General features: G+C 33.1%; 1 protein-coding gene across 1 annotated transcript in view; it reads left to right on the top strand.

Annotated features, from left to right (window-relative positions):
- The window catches only part of LOC123247850 (triadin-like), a 366,108-nt gene that overhangs the window by 322,094 nt on the left and 26,488 nt on the right, over positions 1-17,526 (top strand). Inside the window, exons 14-15 of the mRNA XM_044676898.1 lie at positions 8,503-8,529; positions 14,799-14,819. Coding sequence (XP_044532833.1) covers positions 8,503-8,529; positions 14,799-14,819 — 48 coding nt within the window. The remainder of the gene's footprint in view (positions 1-8,502; positions 8,530-14,798; positions 14,820-17,526) is intronic.

The following is a 17,526-nucleotide window of genomic DNA, read 5'->3' as shown; positions in this document are numbered from 1 at the left end:
GTTTCTTGCTGTTTCTGGATTTAGTAAAGATAAAAGAACTCTTTTTTTCTACTTTTAATCTTTCAGTATTTTCCTAATAACATGTAAAAACAATTTTTAGATTGGTTTTTAAAATGTTGGGTTTCAAATTCTCTCCCTTTCTACACTCCACTCTTCTTGAAATGGTATTTTCAATTTGGTATAGGTAATGTATATTTCCATATTTGTCATGTTGTGGAACAAGATACATAAAAACCCACAAAGAAAAGTAAAAACTATTATGCTTCAATCTGCATTCAAACTCCATAAATCTTTAACCCCCACCCCCACCCCCAGAATTGGAAATCATGTTTCATCTTAAGTCCATTAAAATTATCTTAGATCATTGTAATGAGAATAGCTAAATGGTTCACAAATGATCATCATATAATATTGTTATTTCTGTGTACAATGTTCTTTCGGTTCTATTCACTTCATTTTGCATTAGTTCATGTAAGTCTTTCCAGGTTTTTTGAAATCCTTCTCCTCATCATTTCTTATAATGAAATAGTATTCCATTATAATCATATTCCACAATTTGCCTAGCCATTCCACAATTGATGAATATCCTCTCAAATTCTTGCCACCACAAAAAAGCTGCTATAAATTTTTATATAAATAGATGCTTTTACCTTTTTTCAGATGTCTTTGAAATATAGACCATGTATTGGTATTGCTGTATTAAAGGATATGTACAATTTTATAGCCCTTTTGTTTTCTTGAGGAGCCCTGGGCATACGTGATTTGTCTCATAAGTTGCTACACTGTATCCATGTCCTTGTTGGTATAATTGACTTGAAAAGCAAGCTATCGACCTAAATGACCACTAACAAAAACAAGATAGAATGGCTGACCTTGCTGAGTCCTGTGTTTCCACCCAGAAATTTCTTGACTCATACTTTCTCTACTTACTTTCAACTTTCCTTAAAGCCTTTTTCTTCTCAACTGGAACGAAATTAACCATTTTAGATCTCTTTTTTAGGTGCTGGCCTACTTTTCTATGGGACTATAAAACTATAAAAACAACTGTGAGCATGGCTTCCATGTTTTAGTCCAATCCAATAAGAAATATATTTCTTATAACCCTATACCAACTTATTAAGCAAATATTGGATATTAATTTTCAAGTTTTTTTTATGAGTCTCTTTTTTGTTAGAGACTTCTCTAAATCTGATACTGACATCTTAATTGTAGATTAATGTTTCATAACTTCTTCTGCTTAAAATGTGGGGCATCAGCCCTTAATATTACCACAAAAGCCCCTTTCATAAAAATGATAATGGTTATATAAACTGGTAAAATGCATTATCCATTATTTATTTATTGACAGTTCAATATTTTTTATACCTATTTTATCATTACAATGTGGAGGGACTGTGCTTGGCACTAGGGATAAAAAAAAATAATGTAATTGTTCCCACCCATAAGGAGCTTATATTCTACTGGGAAATATAACTATGAATTGGTACTAAATTCAATACAAAGAAAGACATGGTCATTAAATTAAAAAAAATCCAGAATCTGGGGGCTTTGGTCTGATTGGAATAGCCATACCTGTGGTTTATAAAATTTTGTTTCTTCTACCATAGAAGTAGTTTTAAAACCCTAAGTACTGTGAAAGAAATCATGCATATTTCTCTTTCTGTTAGTGGACTATGAATGGGGTTAATTTTGTTGTTGCTTTTGTCTTTCATGAAATTTAAAGTTTAATTTTCCATGTATATTTCTTGATAATTTTTAAGATCATACCTGAATAATTGAAAAAGTAGAATGACTATGCATGGCAAACTGCACAGATTGTGAACAAATAAATTCTTTTATTTACATCTACATTGGACCTTTATTGTCCTAATCAAAGTCTGTTGTTCAGTTCACTGACCAAGAGTTTTAAAATGAAATGAACATGTACGCACACACACACAAACACATACACACACAATCCTTCATTACATTTTTTAGTAGAGTCAGTAGAAGAATGTTGAGGGGGTATCCTATAATTTTAGAGGAATTGGTATTTTATTAGCTACTTATAATATTTACTGATAGTTTATAACATTTGATTTTTCAAAATAGTATTTTTGAAGTTCTAAAGTATTTCTTTTGCAAAACAATGATGCTCTTATGACATCTGCCAAAATAATAAGATATTCCATAAAGATTAATATGACATGATTATATTAAAAGTAAATCCCACTGTTTCTTCTATATTTCAGAGAAAAAATACATTTATTGAATTATCAATTTTACATGGCAGGTTCATGATATATGATGTTTAAATTATTCTTTTAATTTTTATTATTTTCACAATGAATTCTGTCATATACTTGACACTCAGTCTCAAAATCTATTTCATGCTTTAATTTCTGTACAAAAAATTTTAATGCTAAAATATTGATTATTCCTACTAATCAAAGGGGACAGCGGCATGAAAAATCAAAACCATCAGATAATTCCCAATTACATTAATTCTAAATAGTCTACTCTTTATAGAACAGAATTCATTAACCTTCTCCAAAAGACCTCTCCTTCCTATTATGATTATGGACAACATAGTTCTCTCAACCACCTAAATCAACAACTTCAATGTTATCCTCACTTCCCAACTCTCATTCTTTATGAATAGCCAACCTGTTGTCAAACTGCATCATTTCTATCTCCAAAGCATCTCTCTTATAAATCTCCTTTTCTCCATTCACCTGGCCATCTTCTTATTTCAGGTCTCACCACCTCTCACCAGAACTATCATGATATCATTTTTAAATGGTCTCCTAGTCTCATGTCTCATCCACTCCAACCTGTCCTTCACATAGCTGACAAAAAAGGACTTTCCCAAGAATAGGTCTGACCATATTATCTCCTCATTAAATTCCAGTAGTTCCCTATTTGCTCCAGTTACAAATATAAAATATTCTGTCTGTCACTTGAAGATTTTCAAAATTTGTATCCTTCCTGCCTTTCTAGTCTTTTCAATATTGTACTTCCCGGTAAATATATTGAGATTCAACTAAACTGCTTTCCTTGCTCTGCCTTGCATAGCCTTCCCATATCTGTGTCTTGGGATTGGCTGCCTCCTGTGCCTATAATGTTCCCACTTCTCATCTCTGTCTTCTTTCTTCCTTGAACTCCTAGGTTCAACTCAGTTCCCTACTTCTGCAGAGGTTTTGCCACCTTTACTCTATCCTCTAGTACCTATTGGCTCCTTTTCAAAGATTACACTGTCTCAAATAAGAATTATACATTGTGTGTGTGTGTGTGTGTGTGTGTGTGTGTGTGTGTGTGTGTGTAAATTTTATGCTTCGTACACACTTATAATGTGAGCTCCTTGTGTGCCAAGACTGATTTCACTTTTTCTTTTGACATATAGTGAATCCTTAATAATTCTTCAATGATTAATTGCTTGATGTATTCACTCCATCCTGACCAATAGCCTTGTGAATAAGAGGAATTATCCTATCTATACCTTTCTCTGCATATACCTCTCTTGTGCTCTTCTCTTGGGTTTACATTGCTTCTTTGAAAATAGTCTCTACCTTTCCAGTTGGCTTTATAGGATTCTAGATCCATAGCTCAGAACAAGATAGAATTCAATTCAACTCAATTCAATTCAGTTTAACTCTATGCCCTGAGATGCAAAGATGGAAAAAAAGATCCAGTTCCTAAAGTTAATAACTTCTGATCTGTCAATATTAAACTAAAATCACATAAAGCATTACAAATAAACAACAAGTTGCAATAAAATAAAAAAGGAAATAAGACTATAATGAAAGATTCTGGAAGGGAGTGCTCATTTCTGGCAATAGATAGAGTGAGGAATGATCTTGAAGAAAGAATTCTCACAAAGAGAGGTCATGGGAATCTATTCCAGATTTGGAGGATAGCACATACAAATGCATATTAGGGCAGAGGAATAAGTAAGATCTGACTGTAACATAAAATAGAAGAAAATGTTATGAAATGATTTTGAATAGTAATCTGAAGTTATATAACTATCAGGCAGAATACAAACAATTAAAAAAAGCCACCAAGTCAATTCATAACATGGATCTAGGGAAGAATGCTAGGATGAAATCCTAGTGAGCTCAGGTCTAGAGAGAGGAGAGCTGGCCAGTATGGTAGGGAAATTACAATATGTCTGGGGTGGCATGGGCTAAAGATAATATCAACTTCATGCTGGCCTCACTATTCCATCAGATTGAAGTAGCCTTCAGGCCAAAGAAGAGTTAGCTTCAATCTCCTTGATTTAGCCAGTGTACTCTTGCCAAATTAATTGATGATTAAATTTTTTCATTTAAATAACAAGTGAACTATTCACAGTATTCTTGCTGTTTCTCATTCTCCATTAAGAAATAATCAAAGGGGGCATCTGGGTAGCTCAGTGGATTGAGAGTTAGGCCTAGAGACGGGAGGTCCTATGATCAAATCTGGCCTTAGACACTTCCCAGCTGTGTGACCCTGGGCAAGTCACTTGACCCCCATTGCCCACCCTTACCACTCTTCCACCTAGGAGCCAATACACAGAAGTTAAGGGTTTAAAAAAAATAAGAAATAACCAAAGACTCAATAAGTCAATGCAGAATAAAAAATGTGATCAGAGGAAGCAATTTTATATGTATATGAAACACAATATGTTAATCTTTCAAAGAGTATATTTTGTAATTGCAAGGTACCCAATTGGGACAGCAATTAAAAAGGAAGAGAAGAAGAATGAGACACTAGAAATGTCCCCAATCCTTTGAAAATTAAAAAAAAATACTTTCAAAGTTATAACATTAAGTTCATCTATGTGGTGTTGAGTGGGAGCATAACTGTTTTTGCAGAATTTCTACTGTCAGTTAAGGTTTTAGAATCTTGGGAAAAAGTTTCAGTTGGACCTGGGAACTCGTGGAGGGAACCAGGGTCCAGCTGGGCTCCTTCTTGAGACTGAAACCTAGCTTAGATTTGCAGTTTTTTGAGATTTGTTAATTTAGATAAATCCTTTGAATTTCCTACCCTACCTTATTTTCTACCTTCATTTCTCGTACCTGAATGTCTGAGAAGAGTGAATAGGAGAGTGGATCTGAGAGTTAGTTCAAATCTGTGATAGCTTAGTCTTACCCTTGAAACAAGGTATCTATTTAGTCTTTGTATCCAACTTCCTAAACCCTTTTGATTTCAAAATCACCTTGAGAGCTGAGTAAAGGCAGATCCTTTCTCAGACTCACTTTCCTGCTTCCCTTCCCCCACCTGAGGTTTCTCAAATGGCAGTTAGGGCTTCCTTGATCCTCTACCCTGTCAATCTATCCAAGAAGACAATAAACCCCTTTTATGTTTAAACAAGACCTTTTGGCTACTTCATTAGTTGATTAGTAAGAGAGGGAGGAAGAGGAAAAGAGAAACAACATACTCTCTGGGTTTGAGGGAAGCCGAGGGTATCCATTTTGAAGGAAGTGTAACTTCAATACAAGTCCCTTCCTGTGAAACTGACTAAAGCCTGGAGTCAATTTCAGTCTGTCTTGGCTGTCTCTAACTTGGCTGTATAGTGTCCTTTACTTGAAGGGATAAGTCTATTTCCCTTCAGTATTTTGTCTTTAACCTAAGTCCCAGTCTGTATTTCCCTGCTGCTGTTTGTCTGCTTAGATTAATTCATCCTCTCCCTTGAAACCCTTGTTACCTCAGTGCTATAATCCCCGAAACTCAGACATTCCCTTATTTCTCTTACCACCTCAACTACCATCCTTCATCATTGAACCTTCCTCATCCACTATATTGCCTTAACTTCCCTACTACCTAGTCTGTTCCCTTGATTACCTCCAGCCTTGGGTCCTTGCCTTGTCTTATTCCCTGATCCTACCAGTTATTACCCCTAGCTTCAGCCTCATATTATATCCTGTAAAACCCCTTATTACATCCTACCTAATCCCATATTACATCTTTCCAAGTCCCCTATAACATCTACTTCCAAATCATGCAAAAATGATTAACCATATTTGGAGAGACATTTGGAAGGGAGGAACAAAAGATTCAATTTGATTCTCCTTTCATGGAACTAACATCATGTCAGACCCTGTCAGACCATTTTTTGTTACTTAGTAAATACTTATTGAATGAATAAAATGAAGCCAGGCTAACATAATATTCTTAATGTAAAATGTTATATTTATTTTTTGTTAACATGCAGATATTTTGTAGTTACTTCTTTATTTAAAAAATTAACATGCCATTGTTTTACCATGATTCCTTTTGGCCAAAAAGCAATGTTATTTCTTCAAGGGCCACTGTTTACAGATACATAATTCCTAGTACTCTTGAAGAATTTCCTAATAAAGTTTCTTCACCTTCTTAGGAATATTAAAATACAGTTGTAAATGAGATAGTAAGAAAAAGGAATAATACAGCAGAAATAAAGAATAAAATTCATGAAGAAACAAATTAAGCTTGGACTTATATTTCCCAAAAGTGAGAGGGAGAAGAAAGACTAATAATTTACTTTAATATTTTAAAATTTTATTTCAAATATGTGTATTTCAAGTATTTAGTATTTCTTTCTTCCCACTACTCTTCCCAGTAGAACAATAAAAAAAATTGGGGGGAAGGGATGGAGAGAGGGAGAGAATTTGGAACTTAAAATTTACCCCAAAAAATGAATGTTAAAATTTGTTTTTACATGTAATAGAGGGAAAACAAATACTATTTTAAAATAAAATAACAATAAATTCATATAATTCAGCAAAATAGTTTTCCATATTCTTTAATGTCTAAATATGCTAATCTCATTCTGGATTTTAATTTCATCACCTTTCTGGCGGAGTCTTCTTGGCATGAATCTTCTTCTGTCTTCTTGACCCATGGTTTATCATTTCATTAATCAGATTTCTAAAGTGTTCCCAAGATATTTTTCTTTACAATATTGTCATTGTGCAAATTTTCCTAGTTTCCTCTTCCTCAAATCATAAATGTCTTCTCATTTCCTCTGAACTGCCTATTTTTGTCATTTCTTAAGTCACAATGATATTCCATTACATTAATTTCCCAAAATTTGTTTAATTATTCCCTAATAGGTAGGCACCTCTTTGGTTTCTAATTTTGACCTTCAATGAAAAGAGCTGCTAAAATACTTCTATATATATGGATGTACTTCCTCTTTCTTTGATCTCTTTGGGTATTGGCCTAATAATGGTATGTTAGATTAAAAGATAGATATGCATAATTTATTTCATTGGGGGGCTCAAGTCCCAAATGATTTCCAATTCACAATACCATCAAAAAAAAGTGTGCCTGTTTTCCATCAACTCCTCCAAGATTTGTCCTTTTCTTATTTTGTTATTAAAAAAAAAAACAAAAGCTCTTATCTTTTGTCTTAGTTATAGTTCTAGGACAGAAAAGCAGCAAGGACTAGGCCTCTGGGGTTAAATGATTTGCCCAATGTAACATAGTTAAGAAATATCTGAGGTCAGATTTTAACCCAGGTTCCTCGACTCTGGGCCTTGGTGCTCTAACCCAGCTGTCCCCCTCTTCTGTCATCTTAACCAAACTGATGGGCGTGTAGTTGAACCTCAGAGTTTGTTTTATTTGTATTCATTTATATGTATAATGTATAATAATAATAATAAATGTACACATTTATGCGTATAAATGTAGATTGCTTGGATTTCATCTTTTGAAAATTACCTATTTACATCCTTTGATCATTCATTTATTTTTGTAAAACTGAGAACAAGTAACTTTACTCCAGTGAACCACCACTTCCTCTTCTTTAAAATAAAGAGATTGGAGTAATCCAATTATTTCAAAGGCTCCTTCCAACCCAATCATTCTATGACCCTATTATCCTGTGAAATAGGCAAATTCACAATCCTTCAAAAAGAATGGACTCTAGGAATCCTAAATGTACAGTCCTATACTAAAGTGCATTAATTTTCTGTCAATATCTACTTGTTTTTCTCCCAACTTACTAAAATAGAACTTAATCTTTTCAGAATTTGAAATGTGTTGTCTGTTACTTAAGAAGTTAATAATAAGGATGAATGCATATGGGTTAAGCCATAAAGGTTTAAATAATTAAAATATTGGTTAATAGCATCCTTTGGAAGAAATTGTTCAAAAAATTGGCAACTAAGCCACGTTTTTAGAAATTGCCCTATCTTCATTCTCTGCTTGATTTGCAGGCATGAGCATCATTAATTTAATCATACATGCATGCTAACAACTATTTTAGTATATAACTATACTTAGGTAGATTGTGTTTATTCACAACTTATTTGGATGATATTTTCTTTATTATATATACATATGTTGCATATGTTAAAATTATCCAACCCTATTCTTTTTAAAAAAAGGATAGCTGTATTAATCTTTTTTTTCTGGAAATACATTTGAATTTAATTGTTTTGACTGAGAAAAATGGTGCTTATGTTATACTTTTTGAGAATATTTTAAGTTTCACTAATCAGTTTCTGATTTATAGCATCTGCCTGCTGACCAAAGTCTCTTTCTCTCTCTTTTCAGGTTCTAAGATAACAAAGTCGGCAGACGGTAAGAGAAAAAGATATTTCATTTTTTCCTCCTTATTTCCAACCTAAGGAAATCAAAAGTTAACATCCTATTTTAAGAAACAATCTATAGCAATATAACAATAAAATGAACTGAATAGTGAGTTCTAAGTTAGAACTCCTATGGAAAGTGAAATATTTGGCATCAAAGAAAGCAAAATAAATTCTGCCAGCCCTACTCTGATAGTCATGTACCAAAAGAAGTGCAGCATTTTATCTCATGGTGCAATAATGGTTTATGCACAAATAAAATAGAAAATATTTGTCTTACTGGTAAATATTAATAACTGATTTTTGAAAAGTTGATTTCTCCCAATCAGTTTTGTAAAGGTGCCACAGGTGAGTTAGAGTTCTACTTCATGGGGGAATAAAGAGAGCTTTAGGAAATCATGTAAAGTAGTCCATCTTTAGGATGTCTGCCTCCATTTTTTTTTTCTTTTTTGTTCTTCTCTAGGCAGTTTTCAGTATCTTATCTCACTAAATCTTTTCCTTCCCCAATCTCTATTTTACATAATTGGTACCTTCAATGAGATCATAGAATTCCAAAGGTAAAATATATGTCTGAGGTCCATGAGCAAGAATTCATCCTATAGCTTCCCATAAGTAGCCATTTACTGTTTTCTTTAAGGCAACATATAAAAGGGGACTTGGACATTCCTATCTTCATCAGAAAGGGACCCTGTCACCCAAGGGATAAAGGAAAGCTGTGCTGGACCCAGGCTGCCCTATTTATAGGCTCTCACTGCCTCAGCAAAATTCAGTTTGGCATTACCATGGATTCCCAATTAGAAGAATTTGTCACCCTGCTGCTTTCTTTTAGCTCATAATTAGCTTCAATATTTAGAAGAAATTAAAAATGATCAGTCTATGTTCAAGATATAGAAATGATATTATTTGGAAGTGGGAGGGAAAGAATATGGATTACAAAATGTCAGAAAATGATTACTAAAATTCTCTCTTCATGTAATCTGGAAAAAATATAAAGTAAACAACAAGAACAAAAAAGAAATGACATTCATTTTTTCAAAGCCATATTTGAGCTAAAAATTGGTTGGAGATGTGAACAAAGTTCTATCAAGACGATGGAGACTGGCCCACTGGTGTTTGATCACCCCTAAGGTAGAATATTTCTTTAGTCATTATTAGAGCACACATAACCTCTCTTCTCTAGGAGCTTACAATAAGATTTAGTAGAGAGAAAATGCATGGGTTAATAAATATTAAGAAATATAAAAGAGTTTATCCATCACTTATTGTTAGAGGAGATTTATAAAATATATAACATAAAATACGAATGTAGCAGGAAGTAGATTAATCTTTATAAAATGTGTGGCTCCAGTTATAGAAATCTTTTCTGGTGGACAATGAGATATATAGTGGAAATAGTGCTAGTTCCAGACAGAGAACCTGGATTTGAAGCCAGGCTCTGCTGCTGGCTCCCTTTGTGATTTGGACCAGTCACCTAACCTCTCTGAGTCTCAGTTTTCATATATGTAAAATGAAAGGGTTGGATTAATTGGCCCTTTCTGTCCCAAAAGTATAAACCTATGAATCTATGAAATACTATCTAAAACTCTCTCCACTTTGTTTTTGAAAATACCTCCCTAATTTACAAAGACAATAGTTCCCAGAATAGGGCTTACTTCTGTAGAACTTGACTAATACTAAAACACTAATCAGGAATCAAAAAAATACTCTCTTTGTTCAACTAACCTTCTGTGGAAACAAAACATTTACTGATATATGTTCCATTTTGATATCATTGGCTCCTGCACCTCTGCTAAAAACCAAGGCTATATCAGCACAGGATTAGGAATCTTGGCTAATTTTGCTTAAAGACTTCTAGGAGATAGAGTTTAGAGATAAAACACACACACATATATAATAATTTTTCCAAATCAAGCTAAAGGGCACCATTGTATGCTAATAATCTGGCATCTTGTGCACTTTTAAGAGAAAATATCCAAAATATTTCTCAGTTTAAACATCTAAAGCAAAGATTCCTTATGACCAAGATCAGTATTTTCTATCATTCCTTCCATTGACCCCATTCAAAGATTACGTATGTTAAATAAATCAATTTAATTCAACGTATATTTATTAAGTATCTATTACATGTAAGGCACCGAATTTCCTTCTTTTGGGCCCTTGTCTATTCTAGGTGACAGTATTTAGAAATAAACCAATCAGTAATGGTAATACATGTTAACATTATTTCCCCTACATCAACACAATTAAGCCCAAATGTTTCCTAAAAAGTCAACTGGAGAGTGGGAATTTTAGATGTGATGGGAAACCAGTAGGATCAGACAGAATCCTTTTGCTGCTATTCTTTAAATTATATCACTTGGCCTCTGACAAGTTTCCACCTTCAATGGTGGAATTAAATTAAATGGTGGAATTAAATTAAAATGAATTTGCTAATATTAAATAAAAAAAATTCAGGAATGATCTCATCTTGATTGTGTTTCCACTTGCAAATGACAAATTACTGGGAGGAATAAACATTGTCAAAGTTAGCCTTGATGACTTCTGAGGTTCTTTCCAGTTTTAAATTTCACTGATTCTATTACCATATAATTCTTGGATGCTCCTCAAGTTGGGAGATCATTTCTATGAAACAATTCAAATTTGAAGCTTAAGTCAAATTTTAACTGAGCCTATCAGCAAAGATTGATTCTTTGCAATTTCATATTTGCTTCTCTGGGTTGTTCCATAATAAGTTGTCCAGAGTTTTTAATAGCAATATAATTATATTTCTTTTATCTCCTATGGAAACATGTCTATGTATACATTCACTTTGAGCTTAATTATTGGTTCAGAGCTCACAGGTCTTCTCCAGTCCCCATGGGTGACCTGAAGAACTATCCAAAAATAGAGAGGTTCCTTTCTTGCTTGTAATAGGAAGAAGCAAGTTAGGACAGGGTCAAGAATGAAGAAACAAAGAGAGAAGTAGGGACATGGCTAATTATATGCAAGAAAGAAAAGTACAATTGGTTTATATTACCTTCCTCTAATCCCTTTTGGCATATTCCCCTCAGTTCATATCAAAGTGATATGATGGCAATGACTAATTTGTTGCCTCTTTCGAAGATACCTGAATTTTTTATATGATCATCTCCTCTAATGGACAGTGCATTGAATTCAGATTCTAATCCTGACTCTCTAAATGATTATTTGTGAGATGATCTTTGGCAAGTGATTTATCTTCTGTGGGACTCAATATATGCATCTGTAGAATAAACTTATGCTATATCAGTGACTCTCATTGTATAATATTAGGACCCGAGTTGTTGTCAAGATCCTTTCAGGGGGCCTGCAAAGTTAAATTTATTTTCATACTATAATATTTTCTCTTCTAATAAGGTAAATAGTGATTGCTATTATCTGAGGTGTGCTAGACCCAACTTGTTCTGGCTGTCAATTATGAAATTTTCAGTGTGAGGCTTTAAATTTCAGAAACTGGCAAATACTACAAATGAGCACTTGCTTTATTATTTTGTGATTGTCTGTACTTAAGAAAGTGATGGATAAAATATTAATAATACATAGTAAGTTTAAAATCATTTCCTGCATTGTTGAGAGCTAGACAACATAGCCTTGTAAAAACAACAAAAGCTCCTTAGAGTTGCTCCTCAATAATTTTTAAGAGTTTAAGGGGATACTGCAACAAAAAGTTTCAGAGCTGAACCTCAGAGCTAGATAATCTCAAAGAGTAGTGCCAGCTTTAAATTTGATAAGGCTATAAAAGTTTACTCAGAGGACTGCATCTCACATAAAAGTCTGTCCTGGAGAAAGCAGTAGGGCTTTTAGGACTATATGAAGTAAAGTCTAGGGGACATTCAGAGATAATAAACAGAATCATTTGATCTTAGGCAAAAGACTTGGATCTTCTTTGCTTCAGTATCTTTATCTGATGGATAATAAAAGCATTCTTAACTTAGAGTCTATGAACTTTAAAAAAAATCTTGATAACTGAATTTCAATATTTTGGTAACAATTTCAACAATTGGATTTCAATATTCAATAACGATTTCACTATTGGTTTCCTTTGTGATCTTATGTATTTTATTTTATGCAAGTACAAACATGATTCTAAGTAGGGGTATATGGGTTCACCAGAGTGCTGAAGGGTTACATGATAAAATAAAGGCTAAAAAAAGTCTCTTGGTTAAACTCAATTTTCTTTGGGGTCTTTTTTCATATTGAATATTCAACAGTAGAATTAGCATGTGTGAAAAAGATAGATGTTATATAAAATAGTTGTTGGGGAAAGATAATGAGTAGGGAGGCATTACAAAAATTTATAACAATAGGAAAGTTTTGAAAAAATGAGTGTGTATATGGAGATGTCTGTGAAGACAAAATAAATGAAAATATAAAAATGAAAGGCAACGTCAGAAGACCATGTGATTAACAAAAACAAAAATAAAGGAAGCATTTAATGTCTAAGGAAACTTGCTAAGGTAAATTTATGATCCTACTGGATTCATACAGTCTGAACTGTTTTTATATAAGTTACAACTTACATATTAGGCACGTTAAGTAAAAAAAAGGAAATCTAGAGATTTTCAGAATTTCTCATTTCTTTATTTAAACTCACAATAAAAGTTCTATTTTTATTCTATAGAAAACAGATCTAAATAGAAAATAAAGAGATGATCCATTTTAAAATTTGATTTGCGTTGTTAACATTTATTAATACTTATTGTTTATTAACACTTAAAAATATTTTATTCCTCATTTTCTTGGCTAGACAATCAACAAAACAATCAATCAAGCCTTAATTTGTATAAAATGTATACATATGCATATATAAATGTGTGTATATATAAATTGCATAATTTGCTGATTTCTAAGGTGTAAATACATTGAAAATATAACAATTAGCACAAATTGGAGCTCTGCAATGTTTTCAGCACACTCCCTCCAAAGGGAAATAACTTTCCCAATTATGTTTAGCAAATAAATTAGAGCAGTGATGGACAAACTTTTTAAAGAGGGGGCCAGAGGAAAGGAAATGCTCATCTGTCAGTCTGTTTCTAAGGCAACTCTTTTGAAGTTTCATTGTGTTGTATCATACTCATTGTAGGATTCGTCAGATTAGGAATAATGTCTCACAACTGGATAGAACATTTCAGGGGGCAGCATCTGGCCCACTGGCTGCAGTTTGCTCGTCACTGAATTAGAGAATAAGGCCATAAAATGAAGACTCTGATTACAAGTCAAGTCCTTATTTTGATCACTTTCTACTACCCCTCAATTATCTGAATTTTTGAAAAGCATTCTCATTTTATAAAAATGAACCAAAAATGTGCAAAAAGTGAGGCCCTCCAATATTAATTATCTTTGAAGTCTTTCTATAGGGATAGAATCATAAGGAAAAGAATTTATTTAGTATATGTATGTACAAAACACTAACTACTCCAAGTGCTGAGTATACAAACAGAAACTTAAAAAAAAATCTTGTTTTCCAGGAGCTCACATTTCTGTTTGGGAGAAGTCATGTATTAGAGATTATAAGTTTATAGCATTTGAAAATTCTGAGTAGTATGTAGGCATAGAAATTAGCATGGCAGATGGCAAGGCCCTGACAACCTTGGGAAATAATGGCAAGGCAGATGGTCCCCTATCAAGAGAATTGTCTGCCTATCAGTTTGAGGCAGGTTATGAGATACCTCTGGCAGTGGTAGGGATGTAGAGGTCCACATCCAAATGACAATAGGTGGCCTGAGCCAGTACAAACTGGATAATGGGGCAATAAGGTTCCACTAGGGAAGGTAAAGATCCATGGAACCTCTCAGTATTAGAAGATGATGTTGGTCTGCTTTCTAGATTTTCTGAATAGTATATTCCTTTACTTGGCATAATTTACAAAAGGCCTCTGTGTCTGTATATTTTCATGTGTATTTTAAATGAAGTTGAAAAGACCAATAATTAAAAATGTTTTTTTAATTAATCATATTGAGCAGGCATTTCAAGAATACCTTACCCGCTTTCCCTTGCTAAATATATAATGCTAAAACACTCACAATTGATAAAATTCATATTACTATGCAAACAAAAATGCTTGGCATTAGGGGAGTAGGGAAGAAAAAAAAAGAAGAAAAGATCAAGAGGAAGAAGGAAAGAAATAAAAGATTAAAAGACTGAAAACTAAGTGGTCTGTTTGTTTATGAGGACATGCTTTCTTTTTTGGGGGGTGTTTTTTTAAATTAATCATCATTCATTTTCCTTTCATGTTTCTTTCAGTAGACCGTCCTAAAGAAAAAAGTAAGACAATGATGCCATTGCTTTTGTGCCAAACTGCATTTTTTATTGCTATTGGTCTCTGTCCAGGCAAATACTGTCCTTTTGGCTTGACTAAGCAGCTCTGCATTACCTTTCTGAAGCTTCTAGTTTGCAAATTATTTTAGTTGCTCCTTGTGATAAATGAAAAAGTAAAAGCCCTCTAGGGTTTTGTTGAATGAATAAATAGTCTAGATAGCAAGACTTATTAGGAGAGGTCTAGACCAGTAAGCTTTAGGACTCAAGTTAATGGCCATTGGCCCAGACTCGTGTAATCAAGTAATGAAATCAAATCACCTGTGATCAGGTACAATAATAAAATAATATTCAGTTAACCAAAACATTTGTCTTAGGACTATCAACCCTTCCTCCTGATAAACTGATTGTTTCTCTGCCTTTTAAAAAGAGGATACATGTTTCTTGGAATATAAATTCATTTTTTCACAAGCCTTATGATTACTACCCTCATCATTACTGCTACAGATTGACTGAGAAAATGTGTGGAACTGACTCTTAGTGTATATTTTTAGGGTAAATCCTAAGTGAATAGTATGAGTGAGTTCTGAGCCTTGTGTAGTAAATATAAATATCCTTTCTTTCCCTGTATCATTACTTCAAATCAATAATTTTAGGCAAAGTGATGTGCCATTTAAATTCAGTTTTAAATTAGTCATGAAATGGCCAACCATTGTGTGTGGGCTTTGGTTTTCTGGGCAATTTCTCTTTCTAGCTTTTTTTTTCCTTTTCAGAAGAAAGGTAATATAAATATGTAGTTTTTTTAAAAAATCATATCATTCATGGTGTTGGTCTGCTTTCTAGATTTTTCTGAATAGTATATTTATTTATTTGATCACATATATATGTATATATATACACTTTTTGAATGCCAGCTTTTATACTTTTTAATATAATTTTATATTACTACATTTATATTATTATGTTAAATATGATAGTATAGCATATAATTATAATATATTTCTATTTCTATACTTTGTTAATATATTTTTAGAATGCCAGCTATTTCCAGCAACATAAATTTTCATGTCATTATTGATTCTAAAAATATTTAGCTGAAAATGTAAGCTCTCAAATTTATAATTATCTTTTTTTTCCTACAGAAAACTAATAGTATTGTATGGCATTGTAGTTTTTTAGAGTGAAGTCACCTTGTTACACTAAATGAAGAGAATAATGTAATTACTCTCTAAATCAGGCAGGGGGAGCAATATAGCTATGGAGGAGAATAGATTCATTCATCCATATATTTATGTATGGGTCTAGGCCTAAGTGTAAATGAATATCCACATACCTCTACAGGCATAAACTACCAACTCTGAGGGGAAATAGGAGACAATCTAGATTCTGAAAAATTGCTCTTTCTAAGGAACCTACTGAACATCATGAGCTTTTGCATTCTTACTGCCTGTAAAATTTATAGGGCCCTAGAAGTAATACTATGGCTCCTAGATAGTCTTTAGAAAAGCCTGAATGCTTAATATATAAACATAACACTATAAGCAGTCATTAGCCTTACAACATACTGTTTTTGATTTTAAAAAAATGGCCAGAGAATAATAGCTAATGCTCTTCAAATTGCCTTCTGCTTAGCTGCTGAATCTATTTGATTTAAAAATGAAAATGTTTTTCTTGCCTCTGTATACTACATTTTATTAGGGTGGTGACCAATCCTCAATGATAGATTTTGTCTACCTAATGTGAGGTTTCCTAATTCATATTTTCATGATGGGCTTTTTTTTTCCCCCTAAAAGAGGGTTTGGTAATCTATAAGGTAAAAGTCATTAAATTAAAAGGAAAAAATGAAAGGCAAATTTATTGGCATTCAAAAGGGTAATTTGATATATATTCATTAAAAAAACATATAATATACTGCTCTTTATTGATTCTTTTTGTAATATACTAAAAAAATTGCCCGTATTGTTTTTTCTTTGTTTTGCTTAGACTTCGAATGATTATATTTGCTCTGGGTTATATTGCATTTGATGTATGCCAATATCTGCCCCAGCACTTGTTAAATGAAATTCAGAATATGTTTTAGTACATTGGTGCTCTATTTTAGCACGGAAAGAATAAAATGAAAAACTCGGTAGGGGTTTTATAGTAAAAGAAATGCTGTAAGGTTTGGGGATCCCTATGATTTTTATAAATTAGTTTTTAAGCCATTTTTCGGCCCTTGCACAATTATAATGATATCATAGTTGTAAAAATTATATTTACTATCAGTCAGCCAATAGACATGGATTAAAGCTTGCTATATGCTAAGCATTGTGGTAAGCTGATATATATATATATATATATATATAAAGAAAGCCAAAAATAGTCACTTCCCTCAAGGGGCTTACTAATGGGGAAAAAGCAGGCAAGCAACTATGTATATACAGTACATAAAAAGTGTAAAATGGGTGAAAGCACAGAGAGAAAGCAATGGCAACGGGGGTAGTGGAAATGGGAAGAGTGGAATCCACAAAGGTCTCTTGTAGAAGGTGGAAAGGATTTGAGTGGATTCTTGAAGGACGCTNCAATAGTATAGAGGGAAAAGAAAAAAGAGTCAGACCCTTAGGGTACGTCCATGATTATTGGATGGAGATCCAGAATGGAGACCAAGAAAGAGCAGTCAAACAGGTAGAGAGAGAGAGAGAGAGAGAGAGAGAGAAAGAGAGAGAGAGAGAGAGAG

Source organism: Gracilinanus agilis, chromosome 4 (genome assembly GCF_016433145.1).
Source record: "Gracilinanus agilis isolate LMUSP501 chromosome 4, AgileGrace, whole genome shotgun sequence".
Taxonomy (NCBI): domain Eukaryota; kingdom Metazoa; phylum Chordata; class Mammalia; order Didelphimorphia; family Didelphidae; genus Gracilinanus; species Gracilinanus agilis.
Note: the sequence above shows the minus strand (reverse complement) of the source record. Positions and strands in the feature narration are given on the sequence as shown.